General features: G+C 49.4%; 1 protein-coding gene across 2 annotated transcripts in view; it reads right to left on the bottom strand.

The window, feature by feature from the left end:
- Positions 1–24182, bottom strand: part of BRWD3 (bromodomain and WD repeat domain containing 3) — a 1637103-nt gene that overhangs the window by 1299842 nt on the left and 313079 nt on the right. For both annotated transcript variants that reach the window (XM_078688510.1, XM_078688511.1), the window contains 2 exons: positions 10709–10837; positions 10270–10495 (listed from right to left, as the gene is read on the bottom strand). In XM_078688510.1, the coding sequence (XP_078544636.1) occupies positions 10270–10495; positions 10709–10837 (355 nt within the window). The remainder of the gene's footprint in view (positions 1–10269; positions 10496–10708; positions 10838–24182) is intronic.

Below are 24182 nucleotides of genomic sequence, written 5' to 3'. Positions count from 1 at the left end.
ACCAAAGTACTTCAGAAAAGCACTCAAATAACTTTGAAAAAGTGAAAGAAATCACCAATAAACCCTTGAAAAGGGAGAGCTCAATGCTCCAGGGTCCTGCTTGCAGGAGCCGGAAAAAAAAACTGAAAGTAAAAGGGACCTGCAATGCATTCTGGGATACTGTGAGGTTCTGGAAGGTTCTCTTAAAGGGACAGTATCCTGTTCTGAGTCACATAATGGCAGCCTATGGGGCTTGTCTGTCCATGTCTTCCTCTCTATCATTCCAGAGGGTTTTTGCTTTTAAAGCAAGGGAAATCTGGACAGGCTTTGCTGTTTATGGATTTTTTGGTGGAATTTCTAGTTGAAGTACTGGACAGTGTAGCCTGTGGATATAGGCTGCATTATCTGTCTTTAATTCTCTCCTAAGTGTCTGTGCAGTTCTGCATTTTTCTACACCTTAAGAGATTATTTTTGATTGCTCCGGGGTCCACGCACATGGGCGGGACTATTCACTAGATTACGACTATACACAGAGATCCCCTACTACAGAAGGGAGGACGAGCAGCACAACCTTATCTGGATGAACCGACAAAGAGGGAGGCTTAGAGGAAAGAGCCTGGAGATCAATCACGCGCCTAGCGGAGGTGATGGCAACCAGGAAGGCAGTCTTAAAGTTAATAAATGAAGAGGACAGTTGTGAAGTGGCTCAAAAGAAGCGCACATCACATAAGTAAGAGCAAGATTCAATGATATCAACAGAGAGGGTTTTAAGTGCACGGGTTCTATAGGCGCTCTAGCAAAGTAAACGTGATCCGTGTTTCTCTAGAGTAATGGTGCAAGCAGAGAGGGGAGACCCTTACAAAACCCCTCAATTAGAGCGCAAACAATATCGCACCCTTGAAACATAAAATACAAACTCCTGCGCACTCTAGGTCAATTACAACATCAATGTGTCAATTGATTAAATTGGCACAAAAAAGAGAAGCAATTCTTGTCCAGAAAGTTTATATACAGCCAGCCACTATAAACTTTCTATTATTGAAGACCAAATAAAAGGAGAGACACACGAACCTCCAAAGGAAACGTCGCTGGACAAGAATTGCTTCTCTTTTTTGTGCGAATTTAATCAATTGACACATTGATGTTGTAATTGACCTAGAGTGCGCAGGAGTTTGTATTTTAAGAGCTAGATTCAAGTCCCACTGCGGCATAACAAACGGAATAGGAGGGAAAAGGAGTGTAATGCCTTTGAGAAATCTATTTACAACAGGGGACTTGAAAAGCGAGGGCTGATCAGGGACCTGAGAAAGGCTGACATCGCAGAAAGGTAGCACATAATAGTGCCCAGAGCAGAGCCCTGCTGGGCCAGAGAAAGAAGGAACAAAAGGACTTCTGAAAGAGGGGCAGAAAGGGGATCCACAGCCTTTGCTGTGCACCATGCCACAAATTTGTTCCACCTGCAGGCGCATACCGATTCAGTGGAGGGACGCCTGGCTGCCAGAATGATATCACAGACTTCAGGAGGCAAGTCAAATGGAAGCAACTGTTGCCGCTCAATCTCCACGCATGTAGGTGGAGGCTGGACAGGTTCGGGTGGAGGACCGTCTCTGCTGCTGCAACGGAAGATCCTCCCGAAGAGGCCGTCGGATCGGGGGATCCATGCTCATACTGAGTAGCTCGGGATACCAAATTCTTCGAGCCCAGCATGAGGCCACAAGAATAACTTGGGCCTTGTCGCGCCTGATCTTCTTCAGCACTCTGGGTAGAAGTGGTATTGGCGGAAAAGCGTACAATAGACCGCAACTCCACTTGTGACGAAAAGCGTCGCCGAGCGAGTTCCGACTTGGAAATTCCAACTCGCAGAAGATATCACATTGCGCGTTCTTTTCGGTGGCGAATAGATCTAACTAAGGCTCTCCCTTCTGTTGAAAGAGACCTTGCCCCACCTCCGAGTGAAGACGCCATTCGTCATCCATCATGCACCTGCGGCTGAGTTCGTCTGCCCTGGCGTTCAAGGAACCTGCCAAGTGTTGAATCGTCAGGGAAATGCCTTGACGTTCCAGCCATGTCCAGAGACGCAGAGCCTCCTGACATAGGGTCCACGACCCCACCCCACCTTGCTTGTTGCAATACCACATGGTGGTGGTGTTGTTTGTGAACATCTGCACTATCCTCCCCTTGACAGAGGGAAGGAATGCCTTCAGTGCAAGTTGAATCGCCCAGAGCTCCAGAAAGTGGATATGGAGCCTGGCCTCCGCTGGAGACGAGAGACCTCCGATCTCCGCCTCTCCCACATTGCCGCTCCATCCAAGGAGGGATACATCTGTCACCACTGTGCGCCCCAGTTGGGGAATGGAGAGGGATCTGCCTCTTACCCAATGTTGGTTCGTGAGCCACTGTAGGAAAGTGGGTTTCTGTTGCAGTAACCCCCCCAACTTTTTGCCAGACTACAGATGCACTTTTTCTTGGTGTGCCCTGGGTCCCTGCCAATCTGGTTCCCATGGCCTGTGTTCTTTCCCCAAAACTAACCCAATTAGCATCTCTGGCCACAGGTCAGTCCCGGGTAAATGGTACCACAGGTACCCAGGGTACTGTGACCAGGGGAGACCTCTAAGGGCTGCAGCACTTATTGTGCCACCCTTAGAGGCCCTGTACCCTGACACTCACACACTGCCATTGAAGAGTCGACATGGCACACATCCCTGTGTGCCATGCCCACACACCACTGCCCTGGCATACATCAGTCACCTCTCTAGCTGGGTGCCCTATGCCAGTGGTGAGGGTACAGATGCATGAACCCTGTGCCCCTACAGGGCCCAGGTCCAGTCATGGGAACTGTAAGTGCAGTGCTACTATTAAGAGTACATGGTGCTGGGAGTTTGTATTTACGAACTTCCCAGAACCATAATGGCTACACTGAAGACTGGGAAGTTTGGTCTCAAACTTCTCAGCACATTAAACCCACACTGATGCCAGTGTAGAATTTAATGTAAAATGCACAACAGAGAGCATCTTGGAGATGCCCCCAGAAACTCGACCAACTCCTAGTGACCTGACTGAGTGGCTGCTTAGGCTGCCACCCACCAGACATGTTTCCTAGATCGAGAGCTTGCTGCTCTCGGGGGCCTGAAACAATGCACATCCTGGGACAAGGTGCCAAGCCTCCTCCCCCAGGATGGGCAGGTTTCACGAAGGAGAAGCTTCAAAGGCATACCTCCTTTGTGAGCTTCTCCAGAACATTTGCTGCTTTCAGCAACTGGTCCCCACTGGTTCTACCACCCACTTTGGGAGGGAGAACCGGCGGGAAAAACAAGTGAGGAAGAGAGGTGTGCCTACCTCTGCCAACTCCACCCCTCAGGTGGGGGAGGCGAGGTGATGTACAACCTTGAGTCCTCGCCATCTTCAGGATGGGGTGACTCAGTCAACCAGGGACATGCGTCTGCCCCCCTACCACTGGAGAGTGGCAGAATAGGGGGTATACCCATTCATGGGAAGGGACCAATTGGTCCCTGCCCTTTACCTACCTGTAACGCCCCATAATTTCGTTTTTAGGGGGCACCCTGAACCTTCCTTCCGCAGATCCAACCTGCATACAAGAAGAAAAGAAGAAGGATGAAGAGCAGTGCAGAGCTAACAAGAGGATGACGCCCACTGACTTGGCCCCAGTAATAAGAGGCCTGTCTCCCCTCGAACTGGCGTTTGGTGGGCCTGAAATCCCGACGTAGCCAGCAGCCAGCAACCTCACAAACCCCGGAGGACCTGCTTGCCTTCACGCTCAGACTGTTTCTCCTGTGAACACCGGACGTGTTTAAACTGCAGCTTCTGGTGCCAGTCAGAGACCACGAATCCAGCAAATTCTGCACCCGCCGAACCTGGCCCGAGCTCGAATGGAAAAACCAACACGAGGAGGTCTCCCCGGCGATCCTGACCCGAGATCCGGTGATCCTGACCCAAGATCCAGTACCCCCTGACCAGCCTCAAGCCTCCCCTGCCGCGACCAGAGCGGGTAAGAAAATCTGACGTCACAAGGCACCCCTGCACCCAACGCCCCACGGCCTTGTGTGCTCAAACTAACGTGCCTAACCAACCCAAGACATCCCAACTTACCCCTCGAAGTGGTGGTCGCACCTGGAAGTTCGTCGTCCCCGAGCCTGCAGTGTTTCTTTGTCCTGGAGGTTCTCCATTGAAAACAACAGGGCACCCGACTTCAAAACAGCACCCTGCACCCAGCCGCCCTAGTGCCGCTGACGGTGCTCTTTTGGTGCTACTTTGGTCCCCAATTGCCCTGAAGTTAACTCTAGGAGCTTTTCTCCCACAACCTAGTGGCCAGCTTGCCAGCAGCCACCAACCGGAGGCCCCTGTCCCCCATTGGATAACACTGGGCCTCAATACTCTGCACCTGGCCGCCTTAGTGCCACTGAGGGTGCAACAGCAGTGCATCACTGACCCTGGGAGACCCCTGAGTCTAACCCGAGAACCTTAACTCCCACAGCTGATTACTTACCTGAGAACCGTTAACCTGTTTTTCCTCCATAGCATAACATTGACACTTTTTCGCTAAAAAGTTTTTAAGTGTGGAGTTTTAAAATCAAAAAATATTCCTTACAAATCGCACAAATAACCAAAACGTGTTAACTCACCTGTTTGCAGGAAATGTCCCAGTGCTGAATCTAAGTATCCAGCACGGAGTTAGAAAAGTAACGTGAAAAGGAACTTACCTGCAATTTACTGTAAAAGCCTATTAATTTAAATGTACTGCTCCAAAAAGTTTCTAGGTGTGGAGTTTTGAAATCTGAAAATATTCTTTAAAAAACATGCGAATAATCAAAACGTAGTTTCTTACCTGTTTCCAGGAAATGTCCCAGTGCTGAATATAGTTATCCAGCACTGAGTAAGAAAAGTAACGTAAAAGGTAACTTACCTGCAAGTGTTGCATTCTACTGCTCCCCTGTAAATCAAACCAAGTACAATTTCTATTGCATTTTCAAACTGTTTTGCTTGCTTGGTTCTAAAAATAAAAAACTGTATATTTTTTATACAAACACAATTGGCCTAGAGTTCAGTTCTTGAGTGTGTGAATTCATTTGCTGACTGAGTGGGTACATCAAATGCTTAACACTGTCCTCTGATACTGCCTTACTGCTCGACCAAGCTACCACTATTAGAGAGTAAGGTTCTATCTAACTTTAACCTCTGCCTACCTCTGGGGACACTTGGACTCTATAAACACTATACCTCATTTTGGTGTAGTATATATAGAGCCAGTTTCTTACAGCCACCACTGCAACTGCTGTGCAGTGCCCTCCAGATCTGGGCGTGCTCGGACAGATCCCCTTGATGCTCCACCCACTGGAACTTCAGGTCCCACGGCAGAGCCCGCATATGCCATCTGGCATGATTGGTCAGCAGGATGCGGGAGGCCATGAGGCCTAGCAGCCTCAAAGTAAGTCTGACCGAAACCCAGGACAAGGGCCGAAAGATCAGAATCATAGCCCGAATGTCCCGGACTCGTTGCTTGGGAGGATAAACCTGAAAATGCGCCGTGTCCAGAACCGCTCCGATAAAGAGGAGTCTCTGAGAGGGAATCATGTGCTACTTCGGCACATTGATAGAGAACGCCAGCAAATGCAGGAGGTCGGCTGTAGTCTGGAGGTGGGAGAAGACTGCCTGGGGCGAGCCCGCCTTCAACAACAGTTGTCGAGATAGAGGAAGACTGAAACCCCTGATCTGCGTAGATGAGCTGCGACCACCAACATCACTTTCATGTACACCCGAGAGGCACTGGTAAGGCCAAAAGGGAGCGCAGAGAACTGATAGTGCTCGTGGCCTACCGTGAACTGCAGGTAGCGCCGGTGGGCCAGCAGGATGGGGATATGAAAATAAGCGTCCTGCAAGTCCAAAGATACCATCCAGTCTTGTGGGTCCAGGGCAGATAAGACCTGAGCAAATGCTTCCGGAGGAAGCGATTAACGTTCCAAAGGTTTAAGATGGGACGCAGGCCCTTGTCCTTCTTTGGAACCAAGAAGTAGTGGGAATAACAACCATGACCTACTTCAGGCATCGGAACGCGCTTGATGGCCCCCTTGGTCCAAGAGGGCCACAACTTCCTGCTGGAAAAGTTTCAAGTGATCTCCCGACATACTGTGGCGGCATGGCAGGAGGGGTAGTCTCAAAGGGGAGAGAGTAACCCCTTCAGACTATCTGCAAAACCCACCTGTCCGAGGTGATGGTGCGCCAGTGGAGGAGGTGATGGCGAATCTTGCCAACCACTGGGATTTGGCCTGAAACATCGGACTAGGAAGGTTTGGAGGCAGTGGCAGCAGAGAAGGTGGTCGACTGACCCGCCTGCTGGCCCCGTGACCCACCTCTGTGGGTCCCACATCCGCAGCTGCGCTGAGACTGATGCTGCGCAGGCCTGTGGCTCTGAAACAAACGTGTTTGGGCGCGCCTTCCTTGGCCACAAAAGGAGCGAAAAGCAGAAGTGGAAGGAGTGCACGTGGCCGAAAGGCCTAAGGGCTTGGCCGTAGCCCGCGAGTCCTTAAAACGCTCCAATACATTATCTGCCTTGGCGCCAAAAAGGCGAGTGCCATCAAAAGGCATGTACATCAGAGTTTTCTGGACATCCCCAGAAAAGCCAGTCATCCTCAGCCAGGGGTGGCGGCGTTGCACCACCCTTCATGGAAATCGCTCTGCCGATGAGTCGGCGGTGTCAAGGCCACAACGAATTGTGAACTTGGCTGTCTCTCCCCTCAGCAACAGCTTGGGACAGCACCGCTCGGGTCTCCTCCAGACACTGAGGCAGCACCTGCGCAACCGTGCCCCACACAGAATGGAAAACCCGGCCAAAGAGGCATGCGATGTTCACAGACTGCAACCCTGAACTGGCGGAAGTAAACATTTTCTTCCCAAACTGTTCAAGTTTCTTGGATTCCCTGTCCAGTGGTGCGGAAGGGAATGCGCTTGGGGACGCAGAGGCCTGGACAACCAAGCTCTCAGGGGTAGGGTGTTGGGGGAGGAAAATGGGGTCGCCCGGGCCGAGCGATGGCGTTGAGCCATGCTCTTATCCACAGGAGCCCCCGTGTTGGGCCTGGACCAGGTGCCCAAAAGAACGTCCGAAAGTGCGTCATTAAAGGGCAGCTCTGTAGAGAAAGACACCGGCCGAAGCCTCGGCTGCTCTTCACAACACCACAGAATATGTACCACCTTCCTCCATAGCCACGGTAGAAGGAGACAGTGTGCAAGGTCCTGCATCCTCCAATTCCTCTTCCCAGTCCGGGTCTAACTGGCACTGGGCGGCGAGAGGGTCCTCAGACCCCTCACCAGCCTCACCATCCTGCCGGGCAAGCGGAAAAGAGGGAGGCAGATGGAGAAAGGGATCGAAATTCCCCCACCGGCATCGGCGTCAATCGACACCGGTCCGGCACCATCTCCACGTCGGGGTGGATGCCGGGGACGGCATCGGCCATGGAGCCGGTTGACCCCGGTGGCGGTGCCGTACACGTCGATGTCGGTGGAGGTCGTACGAGGCCACCCGACATCGGCTGGGATCCATGCATGGATCCATGAGGGTCTCGCAGCAACGAGACCAGAGTCGTCAGGGCCGGAGCCGGTGACAAAGAAGAACGAGGACCCCCAGTCAGACCCACGGGGCCTGAAGGCATTCCGAGGGGGGCCCGATAGGCCAAAAAGGCAGGCCACGGCTGACAGAAAGTCCTGTAGCGGGGCCGGTGTTGCTGACGGCCTACCCGCCCTTCCCGGGTCCATCGGCAACTCCGGCCCAGCAACTGTGCAGGCTCTGCCGTAGCCGCTGGGGTGGCTCGACCGGCACCCTCAGCCATGTCGCGCAACAGGCTAGGGGAAGGCGAAGAGCGACGACGCTTCTTCAACTTCTTGTGCTTCACCTTACCTGACTCAGAGTGCGAAGACTTCATCGAACGATGGTGGTGGCGGAGCCGTGACCGGTCCCTCGACCTCCCGCGAGACCTTGAACAGCACGGAGCCGACTCCCAGGCCTCCAGTAACTTTTGGGACTGCTCCTGCAAAGTTTTCAGAGCCATGGCCCAGTAGGACTCGGAGTCATGATCGCGCCCCAGGCAGTAGAGACACTCACGGTGCGGGTCCCTCACCGACATCGTGCAGGGAAAAGCTGTGCAAGACATAAAACCGGGCAGCCCTAAACACCAGGAGTCAAAGACTTAAAAAGAAAAACAGAGGCAAACGTCCCAAAAACAACTTGGTCATAAAGTGACTGGGGGTACCGCTCTCTCTGGATCTGCGCTTGCTGGCGTGGAAAAAGAAAGAACTGACGTCAGCATACATGGACGCGTCTAAGTAGCTCCAGCGATGTTATCTCGGTGACTACAACGCCAACGACGTATGCTGAGCCGCACAACGACGCCTACCGACACGCAGAGGTACTGCTGATGAAAACTTTCCGGATCCAGCTGACGCTTGGGGGTAATTCTAAGTTAAGGAATCTATCACTAACGTGTTTCTTTCAGCTAAGCCAGTCAATCTCATCCAGGCATAGCGACGAAGTGCTACTGACGTTGAAATGGTCCTGCGCAGAGAGTCGGCGGTGTCCAGCCCACAACATATGGTAAACTTTGCTGCATCCCTCCCGGCGGCGACAGCCTGGGAGAGCACTATCCAGGCCTCCTCCGGACACTGAGGCAGCACCTGCGCCACCGTAACCCACACCGAGTGGGAAAGCACGCCAGCGGGTCCGGTCCGCCCAAAGATGGCATGCATCCCCTTGTAGAACGTACGAAGCTGGGCGGGAGTCGCTCCAGGTCCCGGAAAGGGAGGGAAATGCGGAATCGACTCGTCGGGCTCCTCGCGCAGAGACACGAGAGGGGCATCACCCGCATCCCTCATCGGATCGGCCGACTGGCGAGGAGAAGTCGAAGAGCGACAATGCTTCTTCGACTTCTTATGCTTCGACTTACCCGACCCCGAGTGCGAAGCCTTGGACGAATGGTCGTGGGTTCTTGAACGGCTCGAAGATGACAGCCGGTGCTCAACCAGCTTTCGGGGCTGCTCCCACAAAGCCTTCAGCGCCATCAACTGGCAGTTGGAGCACGACTTAGGGTCATGGTCGCCCTCCAGGCAAAAAAGACACATGCGGTGCGGATCCGTCACCGACATCATCCGATGACAGGAACCGCATGGCTTGAAGCCAGGCATCCCTCGTGCACCTTAGGAGTCGAAGACTCCAAAAAGAAGTTGACAAAAGTTGAGAAAAAAGTCAGTCAAAAAGTGACTGGAGGTACCGGTCTTCCTGGATCTGAGCTGGCTGGCATAGAAAAAGAAAGAACTGATGTCAGCGTGCGAGGGCAGCGTCTAAGTAGCTACTGCGTTGCATCCTGACAACCACAACTCCGACGGACACAGAGCCGACCAACGCCACCTTCTGATGCGCAGAGGTACTGCTGATGAAAAAAATAAAACATTCCAGATCCAGTCTGACGCCTGGGGGTAATTCTAAGGTAAGGAATCTATAACTAATGTGTTTCTGTCAGATACCTTAACTTTTTATGTATGTTATTGAAGGGAGAAGTATAAAACGGTTTTGCCAAACAAATGACCCCAGACGTACTGCTATGTGTGTTTAAGGAGTGGACACCTCAGCAGGATTATCAAGATACTGCCTGATGTATATGCTCTCCGCAGCAGTGACCGCTGGGCCACTAGTGGACTGTTTGGCCTCTCTGGAGGCATTACTGAACAATACACAGCCCTGCCATCAGCCCCACCTTCTATGCATTTTTTGATCTTTCTAATGCACAACATACATTTTCTCAATTGGACCATGCAGTTCAGCACAGTTGACCAATAAAGGCCCCGTAGCATGAGAAATAAAGCAGAGAATGGCAACAGTCTAAACTGTGGGAATGAGTGCTCTTTTGTCGGCTTTCATATGGTGTAGCTAATGGAGAAAAGCATGTTTACTTTACATACAAAAGCTTCCTTCTCCATCATGGACAATGAAGTGTCACGGTTGAAAGCGTGTAAGGGAGACAGAAAAATCTATACCAGGTGAGCAGCCATCACCATAGCAGAAATCCCCAACGATATGTCAGCATGCGTAGGGTACAAGGGAGTGGTATCGCATGCATGTTTAAGGCGAGGTAGTTGAAAAGTAATTAAGCCATTATGTAGCTCCACACTGTGGCAGATTCAGGATAGCATGCTAAAGCCTTTATGAATTCCTAGTGAGACACATTAAAGGCATTTGGACTTCAACTTTTTAAAAAGGAGAGGAATGCAAAAACAATCTTTGATCATTACCATTGGAAATATATCCGAGTTGTGGGATGAGTTGTTCGTCTTTGCAGTTTTCTCGACCAGGTACCAGTCTTTGGAATTTAGGAGAATGAGGATTTCCATCAACATCCACCAGGAAGGGAGGAGGCATCAAATGTGGGGCTTGTTGGGTTTGTTCATCCAAGACAAAGTTATTAGCATCACGGATAAGTGGCCGGTAATCTGTATGGAAGAACATTTGATCTGGAATCTAGAAAAAGAAAAAAGAAAGAAATATGAGTAAAATAATGAATTTTAAGCAATTCCTTTTAAATCTCTGTTGCCATAACTAATTGATTTTCGGTATCCTTAGCAGAGACATGACGACATGTGTGACATCAGCAAATATTTAGTAACAGGCATGTTATAATTAGCATAAGGAACAAAAAAATCTGCTCATGTAAGACACAAAAGGTTCACTGACTTTTTCATAAGGTTTACTGCAGCCAAACCCAAACAGCAGCAGATGTCCATGAGAATCCGTGCAAGCAAAGTGTTGCCCATCTGTCGAGAACTTGCAATCAAAGACTGCACCATGACCTTGACCTTCAATCTGTAGAATCCGAAAAAGTTATATATAAATTCAAAACAAGACAAACATTAAATTATATCTAAAATAAATAAGTCAATTAGGATGGCTTATTGTCACATTTTCTCTAAAACACTGTTCTTGTAGAAGACTTATTAAGACTAAAGCAGCTTGAAAATAAACTGAAGCAACCAGACAGACTTTGGTACATCATTGATTAAACCAAAAGTTAATTGTTAACCACTGAACTTAAAATACAGATGCTTATGTAGCCAACACATGTCAAAGATAATACACAAACAAGGCAAAGTGAATGACAGAACACAAAAAATAAATGATAGCATAATTATGCACTGTACGTGTTGACAGAAGGTAGAAGTAAGTAACAAAATTCACTATATTCTTTCAAAATTACTACATACAAAAAATCTTTATTACTACAGGTAAGCATACTCCTCTCATACGTACAAAATGAGGAAAATGCTACTTACCAGTATGCATCTGTTCTTGGCATGTAGAGCTGCAGAGTCGTACACTTTTGCATTAGATCGCCACCTGGTGTTGGGCTCGGATGATTGCAGGTTGCTGTCTTCTTGGAAGAAGTCTTCGTAGTCACGAGATAGGTGACTCCTCCCTTGGACAATACTGCGCATGGGCATCGGCTCCATCGTTAGATTGTTTTTCGCCATGATGGAGTTAGTAGAAGTAAAGAGAAAAGGATGTCCATTTGTGTGCATCTAAGTAAGATGAAAACTGGAACGGATACAAGTCCCGGGGATGCGGGAGGACGTGTACGACTCTGCAGCTCTACATGCCAAGAACAGATGCATACTGGTAAGTAGCATTTTCCGTTCGAGGCATATGAGCTGCTGATCGTACACTTTTGCATCGATTGTGCAGCAGTGTCTCCCCTAGCGGTGGTCGCTTGTATCCGTTGCAGTGGTTTGAAAGAGTGTTCTAAGGACAGCTTGGCCTACTGCAGCTTGCTGCTTGGCTTGCACATCAACACAATAGTGTTTAGTGAAGGTGTGTGGTGTAGACCATGTTGCTGCCTTACATATGTCCTCTAGTGGTATGTTTCCTCAGAAAGCCATAGAGGCTCCTAGTTTGCGTGTGGAGTGCGCTCTAGGAGGAACTGTTAGTGTACATTTAGCTTTTTGATAGCAGATTTGTATACACTTGACAATCCACCTTGCAATCCCACTTTTAGAGACGGGGTTGCCTTTATGTGGAAGAGAGAAAGATACAAACAACTGTTTTGTCTTTCGAAAGGATTTAGTCCTATCTATATAGTATAAAAGAGCTCTTTTAACATCTAATGTGTGTAAAGCCCTTTCTGCTACAGAGTCTGTGTTTTGGAAAAACACAGGTAACTCTACAGATTGGTTTAGGTGAAAAGGAGTGATAACCTTTGGGAGACATTTTGGATTAGACCTAAGAACCACTTTATTAGGATGTATTTGAAAAAATGGTTCTTGTATAGTGAACGCTTGTATTTCACTTACTCTTCTGAGAGAGGTAATGGCAACAAGAAAAGCTGTTTTCCATGTTAGGAATTGCAGTTCACATTTATGTAGAGGCTCGATAGGGGGTCCCATGAGTCTTGTAAGGACAATGTTCAGGTTCCATACAGGAGAAGGTGGTAACCTGGGTGAGATTACTCTTTTTAATCCTTCCATGAATGCTTTGATTGCAGGAACTCTGAAAAGAGATAGATGCTGCCTGTTTTGTAAGTAGGCTGCAATTGCTGCAAGATGTAGGCGTATGGAAGAATAAGACAAATTAGACCTTTGTAGATGTAAGAGGTAACAAATTATATTTTGGATAGAAGCGTCCAGTGGATCAATGTAGTTATTTTTGCAATAGATTGCAAATCTTTCCCATTTAGCGGCATAACACGCTCTGGTAGTGGGTTTCTTAGCCTCTTTGATGATATTCATACAGTCTGGTGGTAGGTTTAGATAACCAAACTCTAAGACTTCAGGAGCCAGATCGCCAAATTCAGTTGGTTTGGGTCTGGGTGTCTGATTTCTCCATGGTTCTGTTTTAACAGTGATGGTGTGAGCTGTAACTTTTGATGTGGAACCAGAGAGAGATCTAGTAGTGGAGTGAACCACGGCTGGCGTGCCCATGTGGGAGCTACTAGTATCAGTTTGAGAGACTGTTGTCGCAGCTTGCGCACTACTAGTGGAATGAGTGGGAGAGGCGGAAAAGCGCATGCAAATCTGCCAGACCAATTCATCCATATCGCATTGCCTTCGGACAGTGGGTGTGGAAACCTGGCGGCGAAGGTTGGGCATTGTCGTGGGTGGCAAACAGATCTATGTGTGGATGTCCCCACATTTGGAAGAATGGCTGAAGAACTTGTGGATGTAGTTCCCATTCGTGACTCTGTTGTGACTGCCGACTTAACAGATCTGCTATCTGATTGTGAACTCCTGGAAGGTGTTCTGCTAGCAGATGTATGTTTTGAGGAATGGCCCATCTCCAAATGTTCTGTGCGAGCTGGGACAGTTGCAGAGAGTGTGTCCCCCCCCTGTTTTTGTATATAGTACATGGCTGTCATATTGTCCGTTCAGATTAAGACAGCTTTGTTCCGTACTTGAAGTTGGAACGATTTGAGTGCTAAGAATATTGCTAGCAGCTCTAGATGGTTGATATGGAACAGTTTTTGTTGGTTGTTCCATTGACCCTGAGTCGTATGATGTAAGAGATGGGCTCCCCATCCTGTGAGGGATGTGTCTGTAGTGAGCACTACTTGTGGAACAGGCTCGAGGAACGGCCGCCCTTTTGTTAAGTTTCTGGTGTTCCACCACTGCAGAGAGCGATGTGTGCGGCTGTCCACCAACACCAGGTCTGGTCGTTGACCTTGAGCCTGGTTCCATTGTTGTGCTAGGCATTCCTGTAATGGTCGCATTTGCAATCTTGCGTGTGATACTATGAAGATGCAAGATGCCATCATGCCTATTAGTCTCATGAACACTCTGGCTTGGAGAGAGTGTTGTTGGTGAAAAGCGGAAACTAAGGCTTCAATGCTTTGTATCCTGGCTGGATTGGGATACGCTAGGGCTGTTGAAGTGTCTATTGTAGCTCCTAGATACTGATGTACATGCGAAGGTTGCGGGTGCGACTTGGTGTAGTTTATTGTGAACCCCAAGTTGTGGAATGTTTGAATTGTCTGATGTGTGTGTTGCTTTCATGAGCCAATCGTCCAGATAAGGGAAGACATGAATCTGCTGTCTTCTGAGATGTGCCGCTACTACTGCTAAGCACTTTGTGAACACCCGAGGTGCTGTTGTGACTCCAAAGGGAAGGACTTTGAACTGATAGTGCTGTCCTTGTAGTACAAATCTTAGATACTTCCTGTGGGCAGGATGTATAGGAATGTGAAAGTAGGCGACCTTTAGGTCTAATGTTGAAAGGAAATCGCCTTGCTGCAGTAGTGGGAGCACTTGTTGCAGAGGGATCATATGAAAATGATCTGACTGAATGTACTGGTTGAGGGGCCTGAGGTCGAGAATTGGTCTCAGTATCACGTCCTTCTTGAGAATTAAAAAGTACAGTGAATAAACCCCTGTTCCTTGTTCTTCTAAAGGAACCAGTTGAATAGCATCTTTTTGTAGAAGTGATAGAACTTCTTGTTGAAGCAGAGTCAGATGGTCTGTGGACATTGGACGCTGCTGGGTGGTATGTGCGGAGGGGTTGCTGTAAGTTCTAGGCAGTAGCCAAGTTGGATAATCTGTCTTACCCACTTGTCTGTTGTAATGGAGTGCCAGACAGGCAGGAACTGTGTTAATCTGCCCCCTACAGGAGTGGAATGCTGTTGGGGGAGCAGAGGGAAGTCACTGTTTTGTTGCGGAAGAGGATCGGCAGCTGTTACCGCGACCTCTTCCTTTATTATTATTGCCTCTATATCCTCCTCTAAAATATCCCTTGTTAGAGGATGTTTGTGTGTGTGACTTGAAAGATGTGGTGGTATCTGCTCCAGTTTGCTTGGAGCCTCCTCTATAGAAGGAGCGACGAAAGGAACCTCTAGCTTGTGTGGACTGTAAAGCCCCCATAGACTTGGCGGTGTCCGTGTCTTTTTTCATCTTTTCAAGTGTAGTGTCTACTTCTGGGCCAAATAATTGGTTCTGATTAAATGGTTGGTTCAAAATAGTGGTTTGCACTTCTTGTTTGAACCCTGAAATACGTAACCATGCATGTCTCCTGAGTACTACACTGGTATTTACAGCTCTAGATGCTGGGTCTGCGACATCTAGTGCACATTTTATAGAGGCATTGGATATTAGTTTGCCTTCCTGTATAAGGTCTGTTGCCTGATCTTTATACTGGTCTGGCAGGTGCTCAAGTAGTTTCTCTAATTGATCATAATGAGCCCTGTCGTAACGAGAGAGGAGGACTTGTGTATTTGCTATACGCCAAAAATGTGTAGCTTGTGCAGCTATTCTTTTACCTGAATCATCAATAACTTTGGATTCCTTGTCAGGTGGGGGCGCTTCACCAGAAGTTTGAGAGTTTGCCCTTTTCCTAGCATTGGACACAACTAATGAATCTAGTGGTAGGTGTCCTTTAATGTAGACTGGATGTGTGGGTGCAGGCCTATATTTCTTCTCAATTCTGGGATTTACTATTCTAGTGCGTACAGGGTCTTTAAAGATTTCTGGAGCATGCTTAATGACCCCCTTAATCATAGGCAGAATTTGAGCAGATCTTTGTGAATTTTCAAATGTGTCTAGGAGAAAATCTTCTTCAATGTCATCAGAATGCATTGGCACTCCATGGTATACAGCAGCTCTGTTTAAGAGATGACTAAAACCAATATTATCTTCTGAAGGAGAAGTTTTGGTTGGGTATGACTGTTGATCAGGAATGTCGGGCACATTTTGTGGGTTTGTAAAATCCCATGGTACATTTGTTGGGTTAGAAAAATCCCATATACCCTCATCTACAGGGTATGAATCAGGTCCTCCTAAATCCTCCGCTCCACCTATATGGCATTCATCATCAGTATGCTGAGGTGAATGTGATGATACTGGAGAATGTACAGGAGAGACTTGAGGTGAAATGTGAGGCAGAACAGGAGAAGAAGGAGGTATAAGAGAGGGAGGGTGCATAGGAGACGTAGCACAGTCCTTTTTCTTGGCAGGTACTACAGGTGTGGGTGGAGTATCTGCTGGTCTCTTTTTTAGGAGGTATAGCACCTACATGACCTGTCTTTGGGTTTGTGTAGATCTTCTTTTGTCGAGGATCTCGTGTAAAAAGTTCTTCCTCATCTACAACCCTCTTAGGTGTCGATTTTTTCGGCTCCAGCGGAGGTTGCCTTGTATCTTTAGCCTTGGGAGGTGGTAAAAGTCCTGTGGCAAAGTTTTCGGTGCCGAAGGTGTTGTTTTCGGCTTGGTAGGTGTGGTCGAGGGTTTATGAGCCTCAGAATCAGGCCTCGTGGGCTTCGGCACTGAAGAGGGTGTTTTTGGTGTGCAAGCTGGTCTCGTCTGCTTCGAGGCGTCGGACGCTGGCTTCGCATCCTTATGTTTGGAAGTGGACGGCGCAACCATCAGTTGTGATCCTTTGATAATTGCTAAGATGGCGCTGGACGCTTAACCTGCGAATTCTGCTTTAGCCACCCATTACCACAAAGTAGCCCCAAAGAAAGAGAGAGATGGCTGAGAAACTACCGGGGCGTGACAAGGGACGAGGCGGTACGGGGTCTCGAACCGCTGTTACCTTCAGGGTGACTAAAGGGGCTTTGTCCCTTTAAGGCTACACCGCCTCGCCCCTTGTCACGCCCCGTGCCACGTCCCTTTCCGTCCGGGCACGCCAGTCACGTGGCCGGATCAACTCTGGAAATGAAAAGAGCTCGCCTGGGTTTCTCCACTACCTCCGGACAGACGGCAGTCCTGTAGCGTAGGTCTTGGGTGGGGAGTCACGAGTGGAAAAGTAAGTTTTGGAACCGCTTTTCTACCGTGCGGTTTTCTTCTGCCTTGAAGACCGTTTAACTAGGGAGGGTATGGTAATGAATATGCTACTTACCAGTATGCATCTGTTCTTGGCATGTAGGGCTGCTAACATTCATATCTTAGCATTAGATCGCCGCCTAGTGTTGGGTCCGGATGATCGCACATTGTTGTCCTGGAAGAGTCTTCGAAGTATCCTGAGATAGGTGGCTCCTCCCCTGGACTACAGTGCGCATGGGCATCGGCTCCATCCCCAGATTGTTTTTCGCCATTGTGGCAGAAGATGGAGTGAAAAGTGTAAAGGATGTCCATGCTAATAAGTGAATACAATAGTATATCTGCAGCTGCGACAGGCACCGGGGAGGAGGGTGGGCGATATGAATGTTAGCAGCCCTACATGCCAAGAACAGATGCATACTGGTAAGTAGCATATTCAGTTCGAGGCATGTGGGCTGCTAAATTCATATCTTAGCATAGAATACATAGCAGTCCCTCCATTAGCGGCGGTTGCCTGTGCCAGCTGCAGAAACCTGAAAGAGTGTCTTGAGAACAGCCTGTCCTACAGCAGCTTGCTGCTTGGAATGTACGTCAACACAGTAGTGTTTTGTAAAGGTATGTGGTGTAACCCACGTGGCTGCTCTGCAAATATCCTCTAAAGGAATGTTCCCTAGGAAAGCCATGGATGCCCCCAGTTTGCGTGTGGAGTGCGCCCTTGGGGGTATCGTTAAAGTGCGCTTGGCCTTTTGATAACATATTTGGATGCACTTAACAATCCACCTGGCTATTCCTGCTTTGGAAATAGGGTTGCCTTTGTGTTGTGGTGCGAAGGCAACAAAAAGTTGTTTTGTCTTTCTAAAGGGTTGTGTCCTGTCCATGTAGTACATCAACGCCCTCCGTACGTCTAACGTATGGAGCATTCTTTCCGCCACCGTTTGTGGGTTTTGGAAGAATGCCGGTAAGTCAATAGTTTGGTTGAGATGAAACTGTGACACCACCTTCGGAAGGAATTTGGGGTTAGTACGTAGCACTACCCTATTTGGATGAATCTGAATGAATGGCTCTTGGATTGTGAGCGCTTGCAGCTCACTAACACGCCGTAGCGACGTGATAGCGATTAGGAAAGCTACTTTCCACGTTAGGAACTGGAGTTCACACGAGTGCAGTGGCTCAAAAGGTGGTCCCATTAGTCTGGTGAGGACCACATTGAGGTTCCACACCGGAGCTGGTGGTGTTCTTGGGGGAATGACTCGCTTCAGACCTTCAAGGAAAGCCTTAATGGCAGGCACTCTGAAGACAGAGAGATGCTGCCTGTTCTGAAGATAAGCCGCTATGGCGGATAGATGTATCCGAATGGAAGTGTACGCTAGATTGCACTTGTAAAGATGCAACAGATAGCAAATGATGTTAGGGATAGATGCATCTAGCGGGTTGATGTCATTGGCTGTACAGTAAATGACAAAACGCTTCCATTTCGCAGCATAGCATGCTCTGGTAGTTGGCTTCCTAGCCTCCTTGATGATGTCCATGCATTCCGGAGGTAGGTTAAGGTAGCCAAACTCTAGGACTTCAGGAGCCAGATTGCCAGGTTGAGCTGGTGCGGATCTGGATGCTGAATTTCTCCATGGTTCTGCGTCAAAAGACTGGGCGTGAGGCGTAGTCTTTGATGCGGCACCACTGAGAGTTCGAGGAACGTGGTGTACCATGCTTGGCGCGCCCACGTTGGAGCAACTAGGATGAGAGTCATCGCGTGCTGCCTTAGCTTTCTCGCGACCAGCGGTATCAGAGGGGCTGGTGGAAAAGCGTACGCAAATTTGCCTGACCAGTTCATCCATATCGCATTGCCCTGCGACTGTGGGTGAGGGAACCTGGCGGCAAAGTGTTGGCATTTTGCGTTTTCTTTTGTGGCAAACAGGTCTATCTCCGGATGACCCCACTGCTGAAAGTACGGGTGGAGTACAGATGGGTGTAACTCCCACTTGTGCATTTGATGGCTGTATCTGCTGAGCAGATCCGCCATCTGATTGTCCTTGCCCGGGAGGTGTTCCGCCATGAGGAAAATGTTCCTCTGAATGGCCCACTTCCACATGCCCTGAGCCAGATGAGACAGCTGTGACGAGTGGGTGCCCCCCTGTTTTTGAATGTAGTACATCGCGGTCATGTTGTCCGTCCGGACTAACACTACCTTGTTGCACAGATGTACAATGAAGGACTTGAGCGCCATGAAGATTGCCATCAGTTCCAGATAGTTGATGTGCATCTTCTGTTGCTGCGTCGTCCATAGTCCCTGCACTGTGTAAGTGAGCAGATGAGCTCCCCATCCCTGGAGAGATGCGTCCGTTGTCAGGATAATTTGTGGCACTGGCTCCTGGAACAGTCGGCCCTTGCAAAGGTTGTGTGGAGTCCACCAATGCAGAGAGTCGTATGCCCGACTGGTAACCAACACTAGGTCTGTCAATTGTCCCTGAGCCTGTGTCCACTGATTTGCTAAGCATTCCTGGAGCGGACGCATATGCAACCGTGCGTGAGGGACTATGAAGATGCAGGAGGCCATCATGCCAATCAACTGCATGAACACTCTCGCTGGAAGTGAGTGTTGTGGTCTGAACCTTTGGATTAGAGACTGCATGCTGTCTATCCTGACTTGGTTTGGCTGAGCCATGGCCGTCAGGGTATTGATCGTCGCACCTAGAAACTGCCGGACATGTGCCGGCTGAAGATGCGACTTTGGGTAGTTCAACGAGAAGCCCAGATCGTGAAGGAGGTGAATGGTAGTTGACATGTCCGCGGCGCACTGTTGTTCCGACTTGGCCTGAACGAGCCAGTCGTCTAGGTAGGGGTAGACATGAATGTTCTGCCTCCTGAGGTGCGCTGCTACTGTCGCCAGACACTTGGTAAACACTCTTGGGGCTGTGGTCACTCCGAAGGGTAGGACCTTGAACTGATAATGCTTGCCTTGGATAGTGAATCTGAGGTATTTCCTGTGGGACGGGTGTAGTGGAATGTGGAAATAAGCATCCTTGAGATCTAAGGTTGCTAAGAAGTCCCCTTGGTTCAACAAGGGAAGAATTTGTTGCAGTGTAAGCATATGGAAGTGTTCTGATAGTATGTACAGGTTGAGGGGACGTAGATCTAGAATGGGTCTGAGAGATCCGTCCTTCTTTGGAATAAGGAAGTACAGGGAATACACCCCTGTGCCTTCCTCTCCCACCGGCACGAGCTCGATTGCGCCTTTTTGCAGCATCACCACTACTTCCTGCTGCAATAAGAGCAAGTGCTCTGCGGACATAGGCCTTTGCCTTGGCGGGATGTTGGGTGGAGTGGATTTCAACTCTAGGCAATAACCATACTGGACTAGTTGTCGCACCCACCTGTCTGTGGTGATGTTTCTCCAGACGGGCAGGAATTGCTGCAGTCTCCCCCCGACAGGTGTTAAGTGGTCGGGGGGCAGCGACAGAGAGTCACTGTTTGCTTGGGGTAGAGGAGCGGGAGCTGTTGTTTCCTCTGCCGCGACCTCTGTTGCTGTTATTCCTGTAACCTCCCTTGTTCTGTTTTGTGAACGAGGATTGTGCTCCACCTTTTGAGAACTGAGATTGTTGACCCATTTGTCCTCTGGTGACTTCACGTACACCTGAGCGACGAAAATTGCTGCCACGAAACTGTTGTGACTGTAGGGCCCCCATGGACTTAGCAGTTTCTGTGTCTTTTTTTATTTTTTCTAGGGTGGTGTCAACATCTGGACCAAACAGACTATCAGGATTGACTGGCTGATTAAGAATGGTTGTCTGAATATCTGGTTTAAACCCCGAGATGCGGAGCCACGCCTGTCGTCTCAGCATAACGCTAGTGTTGATAGCTCTAGCAGCTGTGTCTGCGGCGTCAAGTGCACACTTGATGGCTGCGTTTGAGATTAGCTTCCCTTCCTCAATAAGCAGTTTGGTGCCTTCTTGGAACTTTGGAGGCAGGTGTTGTATAACCTGTTCTAGGGTGTCGTAATGCGCCCTATCGTAACGTGCTAAGAGTGCTTGTGTATTGGCAATGCGCCAAAAGTTTGCGGCCTGTGCAGCTACTCTTTTGCCCCCTGCCTCTAGCACTTTGGACTCCTTATCCGGGGGAGGAGCTTCACCCGTCGTCTGGGAGTTGGCACGTTTCCTGGCATTGGCGACCACAAGAGAGTCCAGTGGCAACTGTCCCCGAATGTATGCGGGGTCTGCAGGTGCAGGTCTGTACTTCTTTGCAATGCGTGGATTGACCACTCGTGCTCTGGTAGGCTCCTTAAATATATCCCCAGCATGCTTGAGGACTCCTTTAAGCATAGGCAGCGTCTTTACTGTCCTTTCAGAGACTGAAAATGTGTCGAAAAGGAAGTCTTCCTCTATCGGGTCAGCATGCATGTCCACATCATGATTGGCTGCTGCCCTCTCAATTAGCGCATGAAAACCTGCTGAATCCTCAGTTGGGGATGCACGTGCATTAAAAAGCTGCGGGTCCTGCCCCACACTTTGGGTGCCCTGGTCACCAGTGTCATCATATGAATCCGGTTGTGCATCTGGTTCATTGATAGGGAAATTGTATTGCTCGTCCTCATCATACCCCTCACCCGCAGAGTGTTCTGGTGAGGGAGTAGGGCTCCGTCTCGGAGGAGGCTGGATTGGTTCCATGAGGCCTGAAGCGTCAAGGGGCACCCTTTTCTTTTTCAGTGGGATGACATATGAGTCCACTGACTCTGAAGTGATTTTTCTCTTATAGAGGGTCAATTTGCCTGTGTCAGCGTCGATGAAATGCTCTGAATCATCCTCTGATTCGAGTACCCGACGTGGAAGTGGGCCAGCCGTTGAAGAAACCGTCTTCTTCGGTGCCGATTTGGTGGAAAAGGCTTTCGGCGCCTCCTTTGGCGGCAAAATAAAGAGAAGTTTGCCAGAAGGCTTTTCTGGATTGTCCTTTTGCGCCTGCGGCGATGATATCGGAGCCGACGGAGCAGAGGCCTTCTCCCTGATTCTCTGTAGTGATTCGGCGATGAGGGACGTCTCACTCCCAGTGGGTTTTGGCGCCGACGAGGATGGTTTGACCTTTCCCTCGGATCCGACGTCTTTGTGGGCCTTGTGCGCTTTCGACGCGGATCCCGCTGTCACCGACCCCGAGTCCTGGGACCGGTGCGCAGACGTGCCAGTCTTCGATCCGTGCGCCTGCGTAGCCTCCGTGGAGCCGGCTTTGGCGTGCTTGGACGGCGGCGCCGCTGTTGACCCGTGCCGACCATCTTTCTTAGAGGACCCCTCCTCTGGCGTCGATTTTGATTGTGCAGCAGCGGAATCGACGGACTTCTTCGACTTCTGCGGACCGGAGGTCGACGGAGTCGATGGAGTAGCGGGTACAGTCGTTTTCGCCGGCACGGCAGCCATCTTAGGGACACTCGAGTCCTTAAGTTTCGGTTTCGTTTTCGGGTCGGCCATCTTAGATGTAGTCGATCCCGATGCTTTCGGTTTCGGTTTCGATACATTCTGCTCAGCAAGTAAGTCCGTGGCCGGGCCAGAAGGCGGGGCTGTGGCTTGCGGCATTGGGTCTTGGGTAAGGCCTACAGGCGATCCCGTGACCCGGTCGGTATCCTCGAAACCTTCGGGGCAGAGCTCGTCCCCTGAGCTATCCGCCGCGGCCCCATAAATCTCTTCGTCGTCTCCTACCTCGTCGACGTATTCAAGGCCTTGACCCACGACTCCGTCGTCGTCTACCGGATCCGCCTCGACCTCCGTCTCGGGTGGGGAGATTTGAAGATGATGACCCTGGTCCTCTTCATCTTGGTCGCCGAAGATGTTTTCCGGATCCGGGGCCGCTTGTCTAGCTTCCATGCGCACCGCGCGCCGAAGCTTGAGAGTCTTCTTAGACCGGAACTGTGCACAGGCTTTGCACTTGCCGTCGTCGTGGTCAGGCGAAAGGCATTTGTTACAGACGGGGTGTAGATCGATGTGTGGGTACTTGGACCCACAGAGCGGGCAGTACTTAAACGGGCTCCGCTCCATGTTCAGAAAAGTTTTGCAGTCGTGTCGCGATGAGAAGGCCTCAAAGTCCGAAGAGCGAAAGAAAACTCCGCTTATTCCGGCTCCAAGAGACGGAAGACTCGAGACCGTGCGCAGACAATACCGACGCAAAAAAAGCGAGGCCTTTTGGCCGCTAAAAGTTAGTTTTTCTCGGTTTCGACAGAAAGACGTCGAGACCACATCCGAACCCAATGGCGGAAAAAAACAATCTGGGGATGGAGCCGATGCCCATGCACACTGTAGTCCAGGGGAGGAGCCACCTATCTCAGGATACTTCGAAGACTCTTCCAGGACAACAATGTGCGATCATCCGGACCCAACACTAGGCGGCGATCTAATGCTAAGATATGAATTTAGCAGCCCACATGCCTCGAACCATCTTGTTTTCCTTCTTTCACGCTAGATTTCACACCGCGTGAACAATTCCCGTACCGTCTTGACCCAGGAAGAGAATTTCCCTCCTTCTAGCTGTAAGTGCTTCGAATCGCTTGCTGACGCGCTATCGAACCTTGTTGATTAATGCACGTTGTCACTCTGGGTTCCACATTGTGAGGCCCCCATTGCCGTTCATGAGTCTCTACATTTTTTCTCATTTAGTCATTCATTACATACCCAGCTTAAGTATAAACTATGGAGGGGTAAGGAATTCTTAACCTTTCTAAAAACTTTAGCCCAGGATACGCTGATTAAAGTAAATCTACTGCGTTTTAGGAACCTCTCTCTTCGGTTCCATTATTCTAATATGAACAGTCTTGTTTAGTATTTTGAAACTAGACACCCCTCTATATCGAATTCTTGATCATGAGGGTACTATATCCCACCACTTTACCAGGGTGTTAAGGATACAGAGGCGATGTGACATCTCTCACGTTGCCTTGCTACATGTTGCACAAATGGATTGCATGTTGGTTTGTGTGTCTATGTGTTAGTGTGTCCCTTTCCTTCCTCTACAGGTAACTTGGGCTGCTGTGATCTACAGTGTGCCGGCACGGGCAATAACCGTGAGTAATTTCACTATATTTTTTCATTTTTTCACATTAAGTGCCTCACGGGAGGGTGTACCTTAGCGCGTACATACCACCGGAGCGCAATTTGTCTGTGGTCCTGACGAATGCTGTGCGATCCCGCATTTTTACAGCAGAAACATGTTGACCTTATATCTCATTTAAGGACACAGGTCTCCTAATTCAGAACCTAGTTTGTCCGCCTATCCACGTTTTTTAATCTCAATACAGGTTGGCCCGCATTAAATATTTTGTTTGGGTTTCAACCCTGTATTTTTTAAATTCTGCACTCACTTATCTTGCACATTTTTTTGAGTTAAATCACTGTTACACTCAACACCAACCCGCTCCGCTGTAAATCAGGCGTTGTAGCATGCTGGGG

Source organism: Lissotriton helveticus, chromosome 4_1 (assembly GCF_964261635.1).
Source record: "Lissotriton helveticus chromosome 4_1, aLisHel1.1, whole genome shotgun sequence".
NCBI classification, from domain to species: domain Eukaryota; kingdom Metazoa; phylum Chordata; class Amphibia; order Caudata; family Salamandridae; genus Lissotriton; species Lissotriton helveticus.
Note: the sequence above shows the minus strand (reverse complement) of the source record. Positions and strands in the feature narration are given on the sequence as shown.